The sequence below is a fragment of the Myotis myotis genome, unplaced genomic scaffold (genome assembly GCF_014108235.1).
Source record: "Myotis myotis isolate mMyoMyo1 unplaced genomic scaffold, mMyoMyo1.p scaffold_m19_p_19, whole genome shotgun sequence".
In the NCBI taxonomy this organism is placed as follows: domain Eukaryota; kingdom Metazoa; phylum Chordata; class Mammalia; order Chiroptera; family Vespertilionidae; genus Myotis; species Myotis myotis.
Window position 1 is genome coordinate 9,044,012 of NW_023416323.1, and position 22,224 is coordinate 9,066,235.

At 43.8% G+C, this 22,224-nt stretch overlaps 1 protein-coding gene across 2 annotated transcripts in view; it reads left to right on the forward strand.

Moving 5' to 3' along the window:
• The first annotated feature begins 302 nt into the window (after positions 1–302).
• LOC118674051 (zinc finger protein 30 homolog) overlaps positions 303–22,224 on the forward strand; it is a 43,369-nt gene continuing 21,447 nt past the window's right edge. Inside the window, exons 1-3 of one of the 2 annotated variants that reach the window (XM_036345233.1) lie at positions 303–752; positions 13,484–13,610; positions 16,324–16,419. In XM_036345233.1, the coding sequence (XP_036201126.1) occupies positions 747–752; positions 13,484–13,610; positions 16,324–16,419 (229 nt within the window). In that variant the 5' untranslated portion in view covers positions 303–746. Of the gene's footprint in view, positions 753–11,874; positions 11,974–13,483; positions 13,611–16,323; positions 16,420–22,224 lie in introns of those variants that run through there. The other variant, XM_036345232.1, reaches the window with a different exon arrangement.

Sequence of the window (22,224 nt, forward strand, 5' to 3'; positions counted from 1 at the left end):
CAGCAAAGGTCACAAAGTACAAGTTAGAAACACTGGGATATCACTGTCAGGGTCACAGTTACAAGATCTGGACTGGACACCAGGTCCCAACCTGGGATTGGGCTCCAACCTCATTATACCCAGTCCCCTTTCCCCTCCTCTCCACCCTTGTCCTCCAAGCCCTCAGCTGATGAGACCCAAGAACCTCCTGGGTCCCCAGATCTCTGGTTTCGCACCCCTCCCCCGCCACCCCCAAAGCGCCTGCGCACTCTGGGCAGGGGAAAAAAAAAAAAAAAAAAAAGGCAACTCCCAGGAGCCTCAGTGCTTGCGTTTTGGGGCCTGGCGATACTCGCTGCCTTCGCGGGTTGCAGAGTCTAGAAACCAGGAGAGAAACTGGAATATACAACTTTTCTGATTTTTGACTCAGTTCCAACAGGAGAGCACGCTTGGATTATCCTCGGTAGCGCCGGTCCGTCACGGGGTCATTTTTACAGGCAGGTATAAAAGGAACTGCACACCCTAGCCCTTCCGCCCCCGGCTTCTCTGCTAGGTCTGCCCCGCCTGGACCGCCCCCTTCGCCCCGTGGAGCCGTCCCGGAGGAGCTGGGGGACTTGCCCCTGTGCACTCGGGACCGAGGCAGGCACCCTCTGAAATCCTGCGACGCGGACTTGAGGACCCGGCGCTCCTCGGAACCAGGCGAGGCGCGAGTGCGGTAGCAGCTTTTCTGAAGAAAACCAGCGCCGGACTGATAAGTCTCAGCGGCCGAAATGCGGGTGGGTCTTGGACCGGACTGATAAGTCTCAGCGGCCGAAATGGGGGTGGGTCTTGGACCGGACTGATAAGTCTCAGCGGCCGAAATGGGGGTGGGTCTTGGACCGGACTGATAAGTCTCAGCGGCCGAAATGGGGGTGGGTCCTGGAGCCTCAGGCCACCATGCGCTTCCTCCCGAACGAGGATCTGCAGTCTTGAGAGCCAGAGGGCGGGGAGCTCGGGGCGCGGAGGGCGCTGGCGGGTTTGTGAGGAAGCCTGCAACGCTGGCAGCGCGAGTGAGGCCCTGCGCACCTCCATAAATCCTCAGCCACCTGGGCCGGGGGTGTAGGAAAAGGCTGGAGAGGGCTGGTGGAATCTCATAGTGAAGGGCGGGGGCTGGGGGTCGGGGTGGGGAGGAGGGCAGTTGTGTCTGAGTCTACTGAGAGCTGCGCACTCGCGGGGGGGTAACCGGGCCTTCTCCCATCTTCCTCTCGTTTTCATTTGTGCCTGCAGGTGCGATGGTCTAGGCCAGTGATGGCGAACCTTTTGAGCTCGGCGTGTCAGCATTTTGAAAAACCCTAACTTAGCTCTGGTGCCGTGTCACATATAGAAATTTTTTGATATTTGCAACCATCGTAAAACAAAGATTTATATTTTTGATATTTATTTTATATATTTAAATGCCATTTAACAAAGAAAAATCAACCAAAAAAATGAGTTCACGTGTCACCTCTGACACGCGTGTCATAGGTTCGCCATCACTAGTCTAGGCCTAGGCCCTAGGACGTTAGTGGGCAGCAAACTCATTAGTCAACAGATCCAAATATCAACAGTACAACGATTGAAATTTCTTTTGAGAGCCAAATTTTTTAAACTTAAACTATATAGGTAGATACATTGTTATTAACTTAATTAGGGTACTCCTAAGGCTTAGGAAGAGCCATACTCAAGGGGCCAAAGAGCCGCATGTGGCTCAAGAGCTGCAGTTTGCTGACCACAGGTAGGGGACATAGAGGTTGGGTTTTGACCGAGTCAAGAAAATCCTGGGGTGTGAGCCTAGTTGCCTCCCCAACCCTGCTGGTCTCCAGAAAAGGCCTTTTGAAGTGAAAGAGTCGCTGCTGCGCCTCTAAAAGTTAGGTTCTGTCTGATTATGTGCTGCTTCGTTGTTTCCGTGAAATGCATTGATTATCAGGACACAGGGCTTTTTTATTTCCTTCCCTTGAAATATCTTGCTTAAGAATATTCTCTTTAATATGGGCCCTAAAATTTCTCTACTTAGTCACTGGTAGGGACCTAATTAATGGCTTTCCTTTTCTAGTGTCCACTTACTGCCTTTCTATATTTAGTTAACTGTGTACTGTATATTCAGTTGCTCTAAGTAATATTTTTCTAAGGACTCTGATGACAGAAATACCCATTCTGGGTGTTAATGTTCATCCTTTGTTTTCAACTGTGATTTGTTAAAGAGTAGTTGTCCCAAGTAGATCCTGGGAAAAGATCTGGGGTAAACATTTATCTAACGCGTTCCTTGAGATAAACTTTAACCTTGCAGGTGTGGGACATTCAAGCAGTTGCTAGAGAAGAGGCTACTCTATGCAAGCAGGACCAAGGGCAGGCCTAGGACAGAAAACACCAGAAGCTTTAATTTTAAGCATATGCAAAATAATTCAAGTAACTGCCAGAGGAATTACACCACATGAAACATACGCAGTTGCAAATCACACAGCGCTTTATTACACAATTCCTGATGCTGCGGGTGCAGGCTTAAAGGGGGACCCCGGTGGTGCTGTCCTCTGGGATCCCGTCCAGATGCAGAGGGCTGGTGTTCCTCACCCGAGAGCTCGGTTGCATGGTTGCATATCAATCGGGAGGTACTGGGCCTTCTGTAGTCTGGCAGGAAGAGGAGTGTGGAGTGGTGCTGACAAGAGGACGCGCCTTTGTGGCTGTCTCTACAAGTGAGCCCTGGGCTGGTTAGGATTCCTATTACATCAATGCACATATGTTAATCTCAAACAGGGCGAGGGGCTACATGTGGTTATCTAGGCAGAGTACAGCACTCACTCACATGGTTATCTTGACAAGTCACTCCGAGTCAGTTACTGAAGTTCAAATCCTTATCTATGAGGAACACACTTCAGGGCAGTGAGGAATGTGTCCTTAATATCACACTAAGTTTCAAGGAAAACATTTTAAAACCTTCTTAACATTTTTCAGACATTTTTAAAGCATTTTTAAACATTTCTATATATTACTACAACAGTAGTTTAGGATTTAGATATCTTTAATCATTCTAGAGTGGGGATCTTTTCCCTTCAAGGGAATTCATAAAGTGGAAATTTTTTTATACCAGCAGGATATGGCTAGAAGTTTGATAGCATGAGTTTTGTTAGGTCAGAGAGAGCTCAGGATCGGATACATGCAGATGTGTGATGAGATAATGGACCCTCCCTGGAATTTCTAACAGATCAGTGTGCCAGACACAGATACCGGCTTCTCCCTGATGACCCCCACATAGATACTGACTCCTTCCTGAATACCCTGCCGACCCCCTGTGGCGGAAACTTCCTCAGCTGAATACCTCAGCTCATGTCCCTGCCCCACACCCAACCGCAGTATAAAAAAAGCTCCCCCTCCCTGTTGGCGAAAATCCACTGGCCCTGTCTTTGGGGTCGTGGGTCGCCCGGGGGCGCAGAATAAAACCTTTCCTTTCTTCCTTTTCTGATCGAGTCTATTTCCTGTGCCGCCTCCTGAGCCACCTAACCTAACAAGTTTGTTTTGTTTTGTTGATGTAAAAAACATCCAGACCTGTAGAGAATTTTATGAGTTTATTTGAGCCCAAACTGCCAACCTGTACTGGGAGTTTGGACTCAAAAGATCCCAAATGCTCCAGAGAGTATGTTTTGCAGCTCAAATTCTGGGTGAAATCACACAGGAAGTTTCCTGTATTTATACTATTTTACCCTCTTTGTCTCCCCAATATGGGGTTTTTCCAGTTCCCTTTGCAAGTTCTTAAAGGGCCCTATGTGCTGGCGCTTTGAGACCTTGACCAAAGGTTTGGCCTGATGCCAGCACCAATAACTTCATCTGGGGAAGGTTTAATGGCCTCTCTGAAATGAGAGTAGTCTTATTTTCCTTATTATTTAAGCCAGCAAGCTTTTACAGAAGCCAGAAATAGCAGGGTTAAAATTTCAAACAGCAGTTTTTATATAAGATGGATGCTTCATTCCTTTTGTTAAGTTGTATGAGTTCCTTATATATTTTGGATATTAACCCTTTATCAAATGTATCATTGCTAAGTATGTTCTCCCATACAGCAGTTTCACGGTATGCACTGCCCAGGTACCCTTTTTTGTTTTGTTGCTGGTTTCTTTTGCTGGGCAGAAGCTTTTTATTTTGATATAGTTCCATTTGTTTATTTTCTCCTTAGTTTCCTTTGCCCCAGGGGCTGAATCCATAAACATATTGCTAAAAGAGATATCTGACATTTTGCTGCCTGTGTTTTCTTTCAAGATTTTTATGGTTTCCTGACTTAGAGTTAAGCCTTTTATCCATTTTGAGTTTATTCTTGTATATGGTGTAAGTTGGTGGTCTAGTTTAATTTTTTGCATATATCTGTCCAATTTTCCCAACACTGTTTATTGAAGAGACTGTCTAGACTCTATTGTATGCTCTTGCCTGCTTTGTCAAGTAGTAATTTAGTGTAATGGTTTGTGTCGATTTCTGGGTTCTCTGTTCTGTTCCATTGATCTATGTGCCTGTTTTGTACCAGTGCCAGGTTTTTTTTTTTTTGTTTGTTTGTTTTTAATTTAAATTGTTTATTGTTTAAAGTATTACGTATATCTCTTTTTCCCCCCCATCGACCTCTCCACAGCTGCTCCCACTCCCCACCCCCGCACATGCCCTCGCCCCGCTACTGTCTGTGTCCACTGGTTATGCTTATATGCATGCATACAAGTCCTTTGGTTGATATTTTACCTCCTGCCTTCCCTCTGAAGTTTGATGGTCTGTTTGATGCTTCTATGTCTCTGGATCTATTTTTGTTATCAGTTTATGTTTTTCATTATATTCCACAAATGAGTGAGATCATGTGATACTGATCTTTCTCCCACTGGCTTATTTCGCTTAGCATAATGTTCTCCAGGTCCATGCATGCTGAAACAAATGTTAAGAGTTCCTTCTTTGCCCTAACCGGTTTGGCTCAGTAGATAGAGTGTCGGCCTGCGGACGGAAGGGTCCCAGGTTCGATTCTGGTCAAGGGCAAGTACCTTGGTTGCGGGCACATCCCCAGTAGGAGGTGTGCAGGAGGCAGCTGATCAATGTTTCTCTCTCATTGATGTTTCTATCTCTCTATCCCTCTCCCTTCCTCTCTGTAAAAAAAAATCAATAAAATATATATATATTTTAAAAAGAGTTCCTTTTTTTTTTTTTCTGCAGCGTAGTATTCCATTGTGTAGATGTACCACAGTTTTTTAATCCACTCATCTGCTGATGGGCATTAAGGCTGTTTCCAAATCTTAGCTATTACAAATTGTGCTGCTATGAACATAGGGGTGCATACATCTTTTCTGATTGGTGTTTCTGATTTCATAGGATATATTCCTAATATTGGGATTACTGGGTCAAACAGGAGTTCCATTTTTAATTTTTTTAGGAAACTCCATACTGTTTTCCACAGTGGCTGCACCTGTCTACATTCCCACTAGCAGTGAAGGAGGGTTCCTTTTTCTCCACATCCTCTCCAGCCCTTGGCGTTCGTTGATTTGTTGATGATAGCCATTCTAACAGGTGTGAGATGGTACCTCATTGTTGTTTTGATTTGCATCTCTCGGAGGATAGTGACTTTGAGCATGTTTTCATATGTCTCTTGGCTTTCTGAATGTCCTCTTTTGAAAAGTGCCTATTTAGGTCCTTTGCCCATTTTTTGATTGGATTGTTTGTCTTCCTTTTGTTAAGTTGTTAGAGTTCCCTATAAATGTTGGAGATTAAACCCTTATCAGAGATAACATTAGCAAATATGCTCTCCCATGCAGTGGGGGATTCTTGTTGTTTTGTTGATGGTTTCTTTTGCTGTGCAGAAGCTTTTTATTTTGATTTAGTCCCATTTGTTTATTTTCTCTTTAGTTTCCAATACCCTAGGAGCTGTATGGGTGAAGAAATTGCTTCGGCATATGTCTGAGATTTTGTTGCCTTTGGAGTCCTCTAGTATTTCTATGGTTTCCTGTCTTACATTTAAATCCTCTATCCATTTTGACTTTATTTTTGTGTATGATGTGAGTTGGTGGTCTAGTTTCATTTTTTTGCATGTATCTGTCCAATTTTCCCAACACCATTTATTAAAGAGACTGTCTTGATTCCATTGTATGTTCTTGCCTCCTTTGTCAAATATTAATTGAGCATATTGGTTCGGGTCAATTTCGGGGTTCTCTATTCTATTCCATTGATGTGTATGTCTGTTCTTGTGCCAGGACCAGGCAGTTCTGAGAACAGATATTTGCTTAAAGTGTAAAATGCTTGCACCTAGCTATAAAGCAAGTCGTGTTTCTGGGCTGAAAAAACTCGGCAGTTAGGAGACAGCCAAGGAGACTAGTTGCTAGGGAGAGGAAGCCTGGCATTGCTATGTGATGTCATTACCCAGCACCTGCAGCCATTGTTTCTGGGCTGGGCTGAGCTGTGGGCCACATTTTGCATCATGGGGTCTTGGCAGCGTTGGCTGTGATATGGTGGGGTGTCACTCCGGGGTGGAGGCGTGGCCTGTGTCCCACTTGGGGGAAGCTGAGTGTTGCTTTGTGGTTGCCAGGTTTGCGCTGCCATTTCTCTATAAATGGCCAGTGAGCGTCACAGCAGCTCCTGCATTGAGTGTCTCCCCCCTGGTGGTCAGTGCGCGTTATAGTGACTGGTTGGATGGGCAAAGGGACACTTAGCATATTAGCCTTTATATATATGTATCTCCTAACTAATAAAAGAGTAATATGCAAATTGACCATCACTCCAACACAGAAGATGGCCATCCCCATATGGTCAAAGATGGCCATCTTCATGTGGACACAAGATGGCCAGCTGGGGAGGGCAGTTGGGGGCGACCAGGCCTGCAAGGGAGGGCAGTTAGCAGTGACCAGGCCGGCAAGGGAGAGCAGTTGGGAGGGAGAAGGCTGGCATGGGAGGGCAGTTGGGGGTGACCAGGCCTGTGGGGGAGGGCAGTTAGAGGTGACCAGGTCAGCATGGGAGGGCAGTTGGGGGCAATTGGGTATGCAGGGGAGCAGTTAGGCATCGATCAGGCTGGCTGGGGAATGGTTAGAGGGTGATCAGGTTGGCAGGGGAGTGGTTAGGGGCAGTCAGGCAGGCAAGCAGGCGAGTGGTTGGGAGCCAGCAGTCCTGGATTGTGAGAGGGATCCCAGATTGGAGAGAGTGCAGGCGGCTGAGGGGACCCTCCCCCCTGCACAAATTTCATGCACCTGGCCTCTAGTATATAATAAAGAGATAATATGCAAGTTAACCCTCACACCCTCACAAGATAGCTGCCTGTGACCAGGCTGGCAGGGGGGTTAGTGAGGGACAACCAAACAACTGAACAAGCAGGCTGCGTGGGGCAACCAGGCCAGCAGGAGGGTTAGTGAAGGACAACCAAACAACTGAAGAAGCAGGCTGCATGGGGCGACTAGGCTGGCAGGAAGGTTAGTGAGGGATGACCAAACAACTGAACAGCAGGCTATTTGGGGTGATCAAGCTGGCAGGGGGGTTAGTGAGGGATGACAAAATGAACAGCAGTCTGCATGGAGCGACCAGGCCAGCGGGGTGACCATGAGGGGTGACCAGGCCGGCAGGGGGGGCAGTTGGGGGTGACCAGGCCAGAGGGGGGAGTGGTGAGCAGTAAGAGGCAACCAAGCCCTAGCTGGTTTGGCTCAGTGGATAGAGCGTCAGCCTGTGGATTGAAGGGTCCCAGGTTCGATTCCAGTCAAGGGCACATTCCCGGGTTGTGGGCTTGATCCCCAGTGGAGGATATGCAGGAGGCAGCCGATCATTGATTCTCTATCATCGTTGATGTTTCTATTTCTCTTTCCCTCTCCCTTCCTCTCTGAAATTAATAAAAATATATATTAAAAAAAGAAAAAAAGAGGCGTCCAGGGTTGTGGGGGTGCTGTGCAGTTGCAGGTGACCAGGCCGGCGGGGGGGAGCAGTTGGGGGCTATTAGGCTGGCAGGGGGGCCAGTGAGGGGTGACTAAGCCAGCAGCAGGGGCAGTTAGGGGTGACCAGGCTGACAGGGGGAGCAGTTAGGGGCACATCAGGCTGGCACGCAGAGTCATTGAGGGGCAATCAGGCCGGTGGGGGGCGGGGGGGAAGGGGCAGTTAGGGGCAACCAGGCAGACAGGCAGGTGAGTGATTAGGAGCCAGTGGTCCAGGATTGTGAGAGGGATGTCCCAGATTAGAGAGGGTACAGGCTGGCTGAGGGACCCCCCCTTCCCGTGCATGAATTTCATGCACCGGGCCTCGTGTGTGTGTGTGTGTGTGTGTGTGTGTGTGTGTGTGTGTGTATAGAGAGAGATGTAGATCTATCTATCTATCTCTATGTAAACTTATATAGAGATAGATAATCTTATAACATTCCCTACTTGACAGAAAACAAGTTTTTTTAAATATATATTTTTATTGATTTCAGAGAGGAAGGGAGAGGGAGAGAGAGATAGAAACATAAATGATGAGAAGCAGTCATGGATCGGCTGTCTCCTGCATGCCTCCTTCTGGGTATTGAGCCCACAACCTGGCTATGTGCCCTGACTGAGAATCAAACTGTTACTTCCTGATTACTAGGTTGACACTCAACTCCTGTGCCACACAGCTGGGCAGAAAGGAAACAAGTTTTGATTTAAAAACAGACATTGGTTATATATTCCTGCCATTTGTACAGAAGCTTTACTCTGAAGAAGAAGGCAATTAGTTGGGTGTGGTTAAGAACAAATAAAGTATCCTCAGTATCTACAGGGACCTTGGTGGCTTCCTTTTTTATGATAATTTCAACTTCTCCCAAACTATCAGTGAGATGGGGAAACACCTTGGAGGAACCCTATGCTTGCTTTTGTGTTTTTTTTTTTCTTTTACTAAATCCTATTTCAGGTTCCTATAATCATTAAAGTGGACAGACTTCTCTACAGGGGCTTTCTTGGGAACCTTACTTAGTAATCTGTTGCTTTGCTCTCAAAAACCAGTAGGTATATTAATTGGAATAGGTTAGAACAGCCAGGATCACATGTTCTAACAGTTAAATTTTCTTGTGAACCCATCAGGGTTATGGAGAAAATTGGGAGTAATTTCTGTTTCCTCTCTAGCTGAGATCAGTTGTTTTTTTTCAAAGGGAACTGTTATAATTCCTAGTCTCATTTTCCCTTTAGTCAGTAGGGAGGGATAGTGGAGGAGACAGAAGGGTAAGGAAGAGGGAAGGGAAAAGGTAAGTCTGGACAAGAAAGCTCAGTAAAGGATATAGTGGAGGAGCTATAAAAGGAGGGAAGAATGGGGTGTAGGCATTTATTAGTTACAGAATAGTTCAGAGACAGTCTCTAAAATTTCTTACTAATTTCTTTTTGTTGTTGTTGTTAATCCTCACCTGAGGATATTTCCATTGCTTTTCAGAGAGAGTGGGGATGGGAGAGAGAGATACATTGATTCGAGAAAGACACATGGATTGGTTGCCTCCTTATACACTCCCCGACCAGGGGCAGGGATTGAACCCAGGTTACATATCTTTGACTGGGGATTGAATGCATGACCCTTCAGTGCATGGACCAATGCTATAACCACTGAGCACACCTGCCAGGGTCTTATTAATTTCTTTTTAAACATAACTTATCTTTGCTTCTCCTTAGAAGCTTCTACTTTCCAAATCAAGATAACGTTCCAATTTATTCATTCAGTTTAATTCTAGAGCCAGCATTTTTCTAACTTTTGCATGCAAAAAAATATTTTAGGCACCCAGACAATTGCATTTTGTACCATTTAAAGTTGATATTATTTCTAGTTAAATCTTCCCATTTCTGTAAACCACTTGCCAAGTAAAGGCTTCCTATCAGGAGTGTTAATGAGGGCTGGGGTCTGGGAATTTCTGCCTTTGCCAACACAACTTCCCATGTTAATTTTAGGGTTTTGTTTTGTTTTGTTTTGTTTTGAGATACCTGCAGAGTCTGAGCAAATTTTTTTTTCATTTTTTTTTTTTTTTATTCAGCAAATTTTCTAGGGATGTTATGTAGTGGGTCGAAGTGTGCTGCTTATGTGTTGAGCTTTAGTTATAGTTGAATTGGAATTTCCCTATGGTGCTGTCATGAGAAATTACCTCTGAGACCTCCATAAATATCCCTAGTTGCCTAAAAACACCTTAGCTTCGGGCTGGAGGAAGGAAGTGTCGCTTTATCCTTGGAGCTGAATGAGTTTAGCTCTCATTTATATAGCGAAGGTTTTTGCTCAGACTCTCAGTAAGCAATTCCAATAGAAAAGACAAAGTTAAAACCAGAGACACATTTTTTTTCCTTCTGTCTCCTGTTAGCCTGGGTTCTGTTGACCCTTAGCCTTAATTCCACCTTGAGAATTTAAAAATACAGCACAAATAAAGTCAGAACCTCTACCACAAGCAAGGGAAGGTCCTGGGATCCAAGAGACAACTCACCCAAGTTCACACTATGGATGAGAAAATGGTTGGCTTAATGAGCCTTTTGCTGGATCCTAGCACCAAGTGCAGGTTCGAGGGGTGGTCTGCATGAGCTTCTTTGGAAAACTAACACACTATGCCAAGTAAGTACCAACATAAGAAACATTCAGACCTGTGAAGAATTTTTGTGATTATTTGAGCCACCTGATAACAATTGCTGGGAAGCAAAATCTCAATGGTGTGGACAAAATGAGGCTACACACTAAACCTGACAAGCTCAGAGAAGGCTTGTGTAGGGGCTTTGCAAACTCAGAGACCTAAAATAACCACGAAGGATGGTCTGAAATTAAAACTTTTTAAAACTAAAAACAGTTTATGGTGGTTAGTCATGTACTAAACTAGAATCTTCCCTGACAAAAGTCAATGTTTACCTTAACCAAGCCTGTCTTACTGTCTTTTGCATCTAAGATAACATTCCTTTTTCCAGACCCCTTAGGGCACAACCAATGCACCAGGGTGGAGACCATAAATCCTCTCATTTTTTTATCATGTTAACTAGAGGTAGAGTGCACAACATTCATGCACTTGGGAGGGAGGGATCCCTCAGTCTGGCCTGAGCCCTTTAGTAGTCCAGGAGCCCTTGGGAAATGCCCAATTGATGGCTTAGGCCGCTCCTGGTGAGCTGCAGTCGGACATCCTTAATGTTGCGGGAGAGACTCTTGCCACCATGGCTGTGCTCACCAGCTGTCAGTCTGGCTTCTGGCTGAAGGGCACTCCCCCTGTGGGAGCACACTGACCACCAGGGGGCAGCTCCTGCGTTGAGCATCTGCCCCCTGGTAGTCAGTGCGTGTCATAGCCAACAGTCATTCCACTGTTTGGTCAGTTTGCACATCACACTTTTATTATATAGGATTGTTGACTGTTTACTATCTTGTACCTACTTATGTAAAAGATGTATGTGTTTCTCATTTGACTTTTCATCCAATCCCAGAGGTTTCCCTCCACCCTCCCACCCCTTTGCTCTCTCCCACCTCCCTAATCTATCACCACTGGATTTTATGTAACCCATTTGTGTCATCTCTTATGATTGTAATGTATAAAATGAGATGCAAAACTGCTATTTTCTGAAGCATTATCTCAATCCATTGTCAAGGAAGAAACATTCAAACCCAAATTTTAAAAGGAAGATTTGGTTTAGATGGTATAGTCAGGAATGGGAGGAGATAGATATGCTCAGGGCAGGTATGGACAGCCCATTCTTAAGTTCAGATCAGCCTCCCCATAGTGGAGGACTAACTGGAAGCCCTCCTGCTAAAAGTGCCTGGATATGTACTTCCATGCAGGAGAGTCTCTGTTCCTCATTGATCCTCATGTAATTGATTTCCCTGTGGTTTTGTGGAGAGCATATTTTGTCTAAACTATCTCTTACCTCTCATAACTTATTTGAGTTTTGGCCGGTGAAGGGTTTGCATGGAGAACTAGTGTGGGTTTTTAAAATTTGGAGCTCTGAGGCAATTCTTTTCCCAGCTCTGGCTTTTGTGGACTCTACTTCCCCAGTGAATTACCCATGAGGAAATCTGACCAGTTCTTGCAACTTTAAAATCATGGCTCATGTAAGTTTGTGTTTCTCTCTTTATGAAATGTAATTTTTTTCAGGTTATGTAAACATTTTCATTAATTATCTGAAACTTTCTAACAGAGCCTATTCAACAGCTTCTCCCTAGTCTCTTCCAATCTAGTGAGGGATGGAGCCCAGCAGTCCAGGCTCCTCTTGTGTGCCCCTCTCTTCTTCATCAATGTCCATTTGTGAAGTGACCAAATTATTCAGTTGCTCCTGTGTGTTTGGTCTTTGTCTAGAGCAGAGGTAAAGCAGAAATGAGGTTTCTAGAGGGAGATATTTGATCTGAGACTCTTAGGACTAGAGAACACTTTAGAGTAGCAATGTCCTAAAAAATGATAATGTGAGCCACATATGTGATTTTAAATTTTCTAGTAGTCACACATTGAATGCTCTATAGAATGATAGTGCCTTCTTCATGCAGTAGGCAGCATAGCATATCAGTCTCATTAAAAGTATAGAGTAATATGCAAGGCATTTACATAATAAACTTTTTAGTGGTCACATTTAAAAAAAGTAAAAGGAATGTGCAGTTAATTTTAATGTTTTATTTAACCCAATATAGCCAAAATAGCATCATTTCAAAGTGTAATCAACATAAAATTATTGAGGTATTTTACAATTCTTTTTTCATTTGAAAGTCATCAGTGTCTGGTGTGCATTTTATACTTACAGCACATCTAAATCTGGACTAGCCACAATTCAAGTGCTCAATAACCATATGTGTCTAAGCTAGCATACAGTGGGGCCTTGACTTACGAGTTTAATTCGTTCTGAGACGGAGCTCGTTAAGGAGCTTGTTAAGGAGCTTGTTAACTCAAATTACTCTATCAACTCAATGCAAAAAATCAGCCGAGAGACAGCTGGTATCTCAAAAAACTCGTTAGTCGGGACACTCGTAAGTCAAGGCCCCACTGTATTGGACATTGCAGTGTGAGAGATTTTGTGTATTTACTAAGTCTGAGATATATATAAAATGGAATATTGTATATTAAAAATATTCAATAAAGGATGTTATAATTAGGAAAAATGCTAATGATAGAACATAATGATGAAGTTAGGTCTGGAAGAAATTTGTTTATGTAAACTCTACTTTTTAAAAATAGATATTTTATGGTTCATTTGGGGAAAAGAATTCTATCAATTTTTTTCTCAAATCCTTAAAGGAATAGAGGTTAGAGTAAATCACACTTATTGAGAATTTTTAGGCCTATTGTAAGCAATGTTCTTATGAACATTATTTTAATTAATTGGGAAATTCTGATAATTACCTGAACAGATATAAAAGTAGATATCCCACAGTACAGAGGCAGTTTTGTCTATTGCATTGGTGGGCAAATTATAGCTTGTGAACCAGATTGAGCTAATTATATTTTGAAATAATTTTTTAAATGAAGGGAAAATGGGAGGAAATACAACAGAGACCATATGTGGCATGCAAACCCGAAAGTATTGGCCCTTTTCAGAAATAATTTTACAAATAATATATGAATTTGTCATTTCAGGATTTGGTGATATTCAGAGATGTGGCTATAGACTTTTCTCAGGAAGAGTGGAAATGCCTGAACTCATATCAGAGGAATTTGTACAGAGATGTGATATTAGAGAACTATAGCAACTTGATGTCAGTGGGTAAGCTTATCTGTATCAGATAATTTAGAGCTTAACAGGACTGGATTTCAGGGCTATCTTTCTAAAAATTGGCTGAATATCTTTGTGGTTTTGAAATAGGCACCTTTACTATTAAGCTGTTAAATAGCACTGTCAATTTCCCCATAATTAAATGATCTTTATATCTTTCTTTGCCTTTTGTGTAATTGCCTATCTTTAAAGACTGCTAATTGTAAATTCTTAAACACAGTAAAACTGTTACTGGGAACCCTCCGGGTTGGCTCGGGCTGCCTGATGCAATGTCCAATAACGAAGGCAGGGTTGAATCATATAAGGCGTTTATTAAGAAGGCCAGTCAAGCAAGAAGCCGGGAGCTTACAGGCATCCAAAACCTGTCTTACAGCAAGGAGCAGGGGGGACAGGATTATATAGGAAAAATGGATTGGGCTGAGGTTGGGAACAGAATGCAATTGCATTCAGTCCTGGGGGTCAGCAGAATTCAACTGTTGTTCTTGGTTGTCAGGCAATGAAATGATGTCTTGGCTCCTGGTGGGGTCAGCCTGATCATGCTTAACAGTTCTGCTTGCTTGCTGGTACAGTATACATTGTTCACAGCTGAATCACCTCCTCAATCACTTCGTTTGGGATCAAAGGGAGTAAGCAGGTGCATCGGCCTGAGAAATGAAACTTAGAAAAGAAAAAGAAAAAACTTAACCCTCTATTCCAGTGGTTCTCAACCTTGACTGCACATTAGAATCACCTGGAAATCTTTTTAAAATCCTGATTTCTGGGCCTCATCCTCTGGAAATTCTGTTTCTTTGTTATGGGGTGGGTCCACAGCATAACGAGGTTGAGAACCACTGATCTATTCCATATAAGAAACTTAACTCTCTATTCTTATATGTATATGTATTCTAGGATTTCAAATTGATATGTTTATCTTTCACATTAATTCAGGTGCTCTATCAGATTATAAGTCCCTCTGTATCAAAGCCATTGTTAAAGAAATCTGGTTTCAATACTGCTGTAGCTAGTCTTATTATTATTATCTCTTACTGATTTTAGAGAGAGTAAGGAGGAGAGAGAGAGAGAGAGAGAGAGAGAGAGAGAGAGAGAGAGAGAGATTGATGATGTGAAAGAGAAACATTGATTGCCTCCAGTTCATACAACCTAGGTATGTGCCCAGACCTGAAATCAAACCCACCACCTTTTGGTGTATGGAATGATGTTCCAACCAACTGAACCACACTGGCCAGGGCTGTACCTAGTCTATTAACCTGCTAACTCGCAGTGTGAGTAGGAAGACAAAGGTGTCTAACTCTATATACCTATTGGAAAAGCTTATATATGATGGTGGATTGAATCAACTGTTAAAACTCAACTGAACTCTTGCAATTTACTACAATGGACGTATCTTTAATTTATGATTAATACTTTAAAATGCATGAATTTTGCATTTACCATTGAATGAATATCCTGGCAAGAAATTAATTATTTTCTTCTTAGCAAAATAGCAAAAATAGTACCTAATAAATATATTTAATATCTACTTGTAGGGAGCGGCTATAGGGTCAAGCCTTGGATTGACCTGTGCCAGGGCCACAAACAAGTCCCAGCTTCGAGGGCAGAGCCCTCTTAGCATAATTAAGCTTATTTAATTAAGCATAATTATAGCCCTCCCTAGTTCCTTCCTAGGTAGCTAATGGATGTGGGAGGTGCAGCAAGTGCTGCCAAAACAAGGTGAAACTCACAAGACATTGTAAACATGTTGACCACTACCCTTGTTTTGATCTGACTATAAAATAAAGCCTTGGCTTGCAGGCTGGATCTGTCTGTGTCCTCATTCAGGCATGGGAGATCGCAGAGCCCCAGCTGTATTTTCTTTGTTTTCTTTGATCCTTCACCACGCCCCCTCAGGTTCACCCTTGGCTGTGCTGGCATGGCACACCTACTCAGTACTAGGGATTCATCAAAGCGCTTCATGTTTATTAAACCTCACAAGAATATTATGGGTCAACATTGTTATTATTCCCTTTTAACAACTGAGAACACTGAGGCCCTGGCTACTCAGGTGATAGTAGGATTTGAAACTAATGCTCTCAATCATTAACTTCCTCTTAAGAGATAGCCTCTCAACTAAAGGACTTGTATGCATGCATATAAGCATAACCAGTGGACATAAGACATTGGGGGATAGGGGAGGCTAGGGGACTGTCTAGGGCCGGGGGATAAAATGGACACATATGTAATACCCTTTGTAATACTTTAAGCAATAAAAAAAAAAAAAGAAAAAACAAAAAACAAAACAAAACAAAAAAAAAAGAATAATGAACAAATTATTAAAGCTATTTTAATAAATTAATATACTAACTCTATATATTAAAGGAAAACATTTTTACTATTAATGTTCCCCAAAAGCAAAAATCAGATAATTTATTGTCACTAATATCCCTAAAAACCAGTCACAAAATAGTAAAGATTGAAGAAAATTTATATTTTGCATCTCCAATAAAGTAAATGTAACCAATTAAAAAAAAAAAAAAAAAAGAGATAGCCTGTATGGTTTAAATTAAAATAAAATGATGTTTCTACCTCTCTGTCCTTATGATCCTGAAATAACTCAAATATAAGTAATTTTTAATCCCATTATTCATTATCGTTCTGAAGCTTGATAAAGTAAATACTTTCTTTATTATGTTCCTTTATTTTTCTTTTCTTTTTTTTTCCAATGCAGGATGTTCCATTTCTAAGCCAGATGTAATTACCCTATTAGAGCAAGGGAAAGAACCTTGGATGGTTGTGAGGGATGAGAAAAAAAGATGGAGTCTGGGTGAGTAAGTGCTAATCAGGCAGAGGTAAGCCATTATGGCATGGTATAGTGCTGCTGGTTGGGAAGGAAACACATCCCTTAGGTGTTGATTATGAAGAAAAGACCTGAAACCTGGGAAGAAAACTTAGATTGCAGCATGATTCACCAAAGAAATTATACCTATACTTCCATTACCACTTATTTCTTCACTCATATTTCCCTCTAATTTCAATGAGGGAAAGTTTTCTTCCCAAATGACAACCATTTTACCTGTATTTTGGATCATATCCTTTTTAGTTCATCTTTTGTATTTAGCCTATTTAATGTATTTATTTCTTCATTGCCCTTTTTTCATAGCTTTATAGTAGGAAAGTGAAGCAATAAACACAAGCAAATGCCTTACCAGATATCATGAAGTGATTAAGTATTATGAACAAAAATTAATAGAGTAAGAATTATGATGGGAGAATGGGGTAATATTGGATAGGGTAATTAGGGAAGGGGAACCAATTGGAGGAGGCTCCAACTTGTCAAAGATGGGATCATTTGAGCATCTATACACATAACTGCAATGTGTTACAACAAAATATGCTTTAATATGTTTAATCCCATAAATTCTTAATGATAATAACAGCAAATTGTTCATTACTGGGAACTAGTAGAGATTTAACTTACTTGGAAGATAGAAAATTTAAGAAAAAGAAGCATTTCTCTTGTCTTTCTTACTATAAGAACTGTTCTTATAGTAAAGAATGTTTTTATTAATAAAATGTTCAGTGAATAAATGAAGAATGATTGAATATTTCCATTTTGGAACCTATAATGAACTATTGGATCTAGGCATTGAACATTAATGCTGATCACATCACAAAAATAAAGACAAACAGACATTATATTTCTTCTAATGTATGGACACAATATTACCTAGGAAATAACTTTGTCAACAAAATTGATACTATGTCTGATCAAATTTCTAAAGCCAATTATCAATTAATAGGAAGATATAATCAGCAAAATTCAGAATATGGGAAAAACTACAGAGCCAAAAACAATTTCTTCAACAAATAAATTGTAAAAGAAATCAAAAGATAGCAGGAGAACCTATAGATTAAAAAGGATGTAAACAACATATTAACCAGTTATACTTTATGAGATTTGGATCAATTATGATTTTAGAGATAGTTGAAAGTATGATTTTTTAAAAGTTGGTTTCAGAGAGGGAGAGAGAGGGAGAGATAGAAACATCAGAGATGAGAGGGAATCACCAGTTGGCTGCCTTCTGCGCACCCCACACTGGGGATCAAGTCTGCAATCCAGCCCTCCTGGTTCCTAGGTCAATGCTCAACCACTGAGCCATGCTGGCTTGGCTGATTTCTGATGATATTAAGAATTGTTCATTATTTAGTTTTGGATAGTGATATTATGATTATGTTTTTAAAAATACTTTTAGAGATAAATTCTGAAAGAAGTGCAAAAAATACTTTTAATATATGGAATTTGTTCTTACCATTTGCAACAGCAAGGATGGAATTGGAGAGCATTATGCTAAGTGAAATAAGCCAGTCAGAGAAAAATAAATATCACATGATCTCACTCATTTTTGGAATATAATGAACAACATAAACTGATGAACAAAAACAGATCCAGAGACAGAGAAGCATCAGACTGTCAAACCTCAGAGGGAAGGTAGGGGAGGGTGGGGGTAAGGGGGAGAGGTCAACCAAAGGACTTTCATGCAAGCATATAGGCCTAACCAATGGACACAGACAACAGGAGGGTGAGGGCATGAGTGGGGGTGATGGGGGGGGGGGGTGATGTGGGGATAAGGACACATATGTAAAAACTTAATAAATAAAAAAAATAAAAATAAATAAATAAAAAATAATGTGAACAGAATAGGCTAGGATTGGGCTTGGGTTGATGCGGCTGGGTCATAGATACATGGATGTTTATTATTCCTTTTTGTGGATGTTAATAATGCTCTTGTAATAAAGTTTTCTTTTAAAGTTATTGGAAGGCCCTGACCAGTTTGGCTTGGTGAATGGAGCGGCGGCCTGCGGACTGAGGGGTCCCGGGTTCGATTCCGGTCAAGGGCATGTACCTTGGTTGCAGGGTATCCACGGTGGGGGGTGTGCAGGAGGCAGCTGATCGATGTTTCTCACTCATTGATGTTTCTGACTCTCTATTTCTCTCACTTCCTCTCTGTAAAAAATCAATATATTTTTTAAAAAAGTTATTGGAAGATAAAAGAAAAGGGAAATGAAAGGTATGGCAGTAGTAAAAATAAGTATACACAACTCGGAGAACTTTGCCATAAAAGCATGCATGGGATAAAGGAAATGCATTTTTTTTTAAGGTGTGTAATATTAGAACACATTTATAGGCTGAAGGCAATGATTTCAAAGAGAGGAAAATTGAAGGAGTTGTTGCCGAAACCGGTTTGGCTCAGTGGATAGAGCGTCGGCCTGCGGACTGAAGGTCCCAGGTTCGATTCCGGTCAAGGGCATGTACCTTGGTTGCGGGCACATCCCCAGTAGGAGATGTGTAGGAGGCAGCTGATCGATGTTTCTTTCTCATCGATGTTTCTGACTCTCTATCTCTCTCCCTTCCTCTCTGTAAAAAATCAATAAAATATATTTTTTAAAAAAAAGATTGTTTTGTAAGCAATGACCTTTAGTAGATGGGAAAGAGTAGGAGCCAATTTATGAAGGAAAATTATGCCTATGGTAAGGATATGCACATAAATTGGTTGGATAATGTGGTGAAGAGAAGAACTGTTTTTCTTTCAATTGCTTCTAATTCCTTGGTGAAATAAACAGCAAGATAACCAGCAGAATGTGAGGATTATTTAGTATTTTATTGTAATTCAGTATGGAATGTTTAGTATTTGATCAGTATTGATCCTCAGAAGTAGAATTCTGTGGTCATAAGATTTTAATGTTTACAGAACTCTTGATACATTAACCCCAGTGTCAATGTGACTAAAAACACCTCTGTCATAAATATTTTGTATCCCATACCAAATTGTATCAGCAAACAAAAAAAAAAATTATTAAAGACATCATACCTCAGGAAACATTAATTTTATGACGAAGTAGTTTGCTTCTCATTTTCTTTCTTTTTTTTTTTAAATATATTTTATTGATTTTTTACAGAGAGGAAGGGAGAAAGACAGAGAGTTAGAAACATGGATCAGCTGCCTCCAGCACATCTCCCACTGGGGATGTGCCCGCAACCCAGGTACATGCCCTTGACCGGAATCGAACCTGGGACCCTTCAGTCCGCAGGCCGACGCTCTATCCACTGAGCCAAACTGGTTTCGGCTCATTTTCTTTTTAATTAAAGCTGATACCCTGCAAATAGAAATAACATTCCTCGGGGAGAGGAAAGATGGCGATCGGCAGGAAGGCAGGGAGGGAGAGTGTGTGAGAGAGTGAGGGAGCCATAGAGGAGTGTGTGGACGTGTATGGGTGTGTGTGAGAGTGAAATAGGGACAGTTAGGTCCTGCAGGTTTTTCAGGGGGCTGCCAATCCGGGCAGTCTTAGACCGCAAAACCCCGCTGCCGCTGCAAACACTCCGGGGAGGACACCAGCGGCGCGGAGACCACGCCATCTTGAAGAACGGAACTGCTTGAGGGTGGGATCGTAGCCTTGCCACCACCCAGTCTGGTCTCGGTAGCAAATCGGAACCCCACAGCCGCTCTGGTAGAAGACCTGAGACTACAGCTGCAGACTCAGGGACACCAAGACTCCAGGCACCCCGGCCACAGATTTCTGTGGGTCACAAAGCCAATCCCCCTCCCCAGCCGCCCCCCAGGTCAGCGGCATAGGAACTGCCAGACCCTGGCTGCACAGTGGGGCTGTCTGCACACAGTAGCAGCAGCAGCAGCAGCAGCAGCTCTGCCTGACTTTTAGCCTTGGTGTCGGAGGCGGGAAGTTTATTTTCCACGACCAGACTCCGCGGGCAGACTGTGCTGAGTTTTAGCCTGGGTGCGCATCGTTGGTGATTCTGTTTCCTGGGACCAGATCCCGCGCCCACGCAGGGCAGGGAGACAGTGCTGTTTTTGAGTCTGGATGTGTGCGAACTTGGGGAATTTATTTCCCACTACTAAGCTATGCACCCAGGCAGGGAGACTGCTGAGTTTGGGCCTGGGTGCACATTGTTGAGGACACTGTTTTTGTTGTGCCCAGATTTCAAAGTTCCCAAGACCCCCAGGGAGCCAGTCAGTCCGATGCAAAAGCAAAGAGTCATTTACTTCAAACCTAGGTTTGGCTCCCCTGCCACACTCACCGATGCACCGGTAAGCTCCAGTGGCCGAGAGAGAGAGACGCCTGATGGGACAGGGGGTTTTAAAGGGGGGTGGAGTGAGGGCAGGAGAGGGGACTGTGGGCCCCGCTGATTGGCCAGGCGCAAGTCGGTCATAGTGATGGCGTGCACTTCCCTTGATTATTATTGGTTAGTCCAGAGAAATCCTGGGTGTGGCTAGTAGCGGCTTCTTCCCGTGAGGAAGCACATGGTACCGTCCCAAGATGGAGGCCCCAAGGCAAGATGGAGGGCGCAGTCCTTGTCCGGTTCCTGCTGCTGCCGCTAGAACTCACCACAAGGCAGGATGGCCCTCCCGCACAGCCCCCGCAGCTGGCCTGCGGGCAGACTGGGACTCTAGCGCGTCTGGGCAGCACAGGCCCAGCAAACGGGGTGCGGCCGGTGGAGCGGCCCAGCTCTGGAGGAGCAGCATCCGCTCCGAGCAGGCCCGGCCATGGGGCCGGTGCACTGCAGCATGGCGGCCTCCCCGAGCTAGGCACGCGCCCCACGCCGCTGCTGCACTGGGCCCGGTCCGGGGGGCAGCGGGCGGGTGGCAGCCCACGCCGGGCTCCCGCCGTGGGCTGGGGAGCCAATGCCCCCCCCATGGGGCCCAGCGGCTGGCCCACGCAGGCCCCGGCCCCCCCGACCGGGCCCCAAGGGCCGCATGGACCCCTGGCCCCAGCGCGGGGCAAGCGGGGAGCCGACCACGGGGGAAGGGAGGGAAGAGCCAAGCGGTGAGGCCTTCCGCTCCCATGACCTCCCCCGCGGTCGGTCGCCGCCCGGCCCCACCCCTCGGCCCGCCGCCGGCCACCACGCAGCCGGCCCGGACACTCGGACCCGCTCCGGGGAGGCCGGCGGCCGCGGAGGGATCCCAGAGCCCAGCAGCCAGACTCCTCCTCCCGCACCGCCCGGAGAGGCGGGCGGCGCGCCTTTCATTCCCCCCTTGTCTTGGAACTTCTGGCTCAATCATGAGACGGACTGCAATTCTATTCTACCAAAACTATCAACTGAACTATCCCTATAAGGTTAACAAATGGTCCAGTGGAAGTGAAAGAAACCATTTTAGATTTAATAACTTCTATTGAAATAGGATCTTTCTTCTTAGAATTCCTCCATGGTTATCACAAAAAAACCAAATCAAGATTTAGTACTATTTGCCTTGAAGAGGCTCAAGCATTCCTGTTTGTTAGGCTAGGTTTAAATTTAGAGTCTGTTGAATTAAGCCTCCGTTTTTCTGGGCACCATTTTCAGCTGGACCAAGTCTCTTCTGTTATTTGGTTCCTGGTCTGGGCTGGGCATGGGAAGCAAGAAGCAGCCACGGGGACAGGAGACCTTCTTCAGAAGGGGCGAGTGTTCAAGCCCCTGCACCATTGGGGGGGTGAGGATCTGTGCCCCACCTCTGTTGAACCCCAAGTTCTCTCCTACTGGCCCTCGGCTGTGTCTGTCTTAGGTCGCCCCACCTCTGTGGAGTCTTACCCGTCTCTGACTACCAACCATCTCTGGGCCAAGTAGGGTGATGTGAGG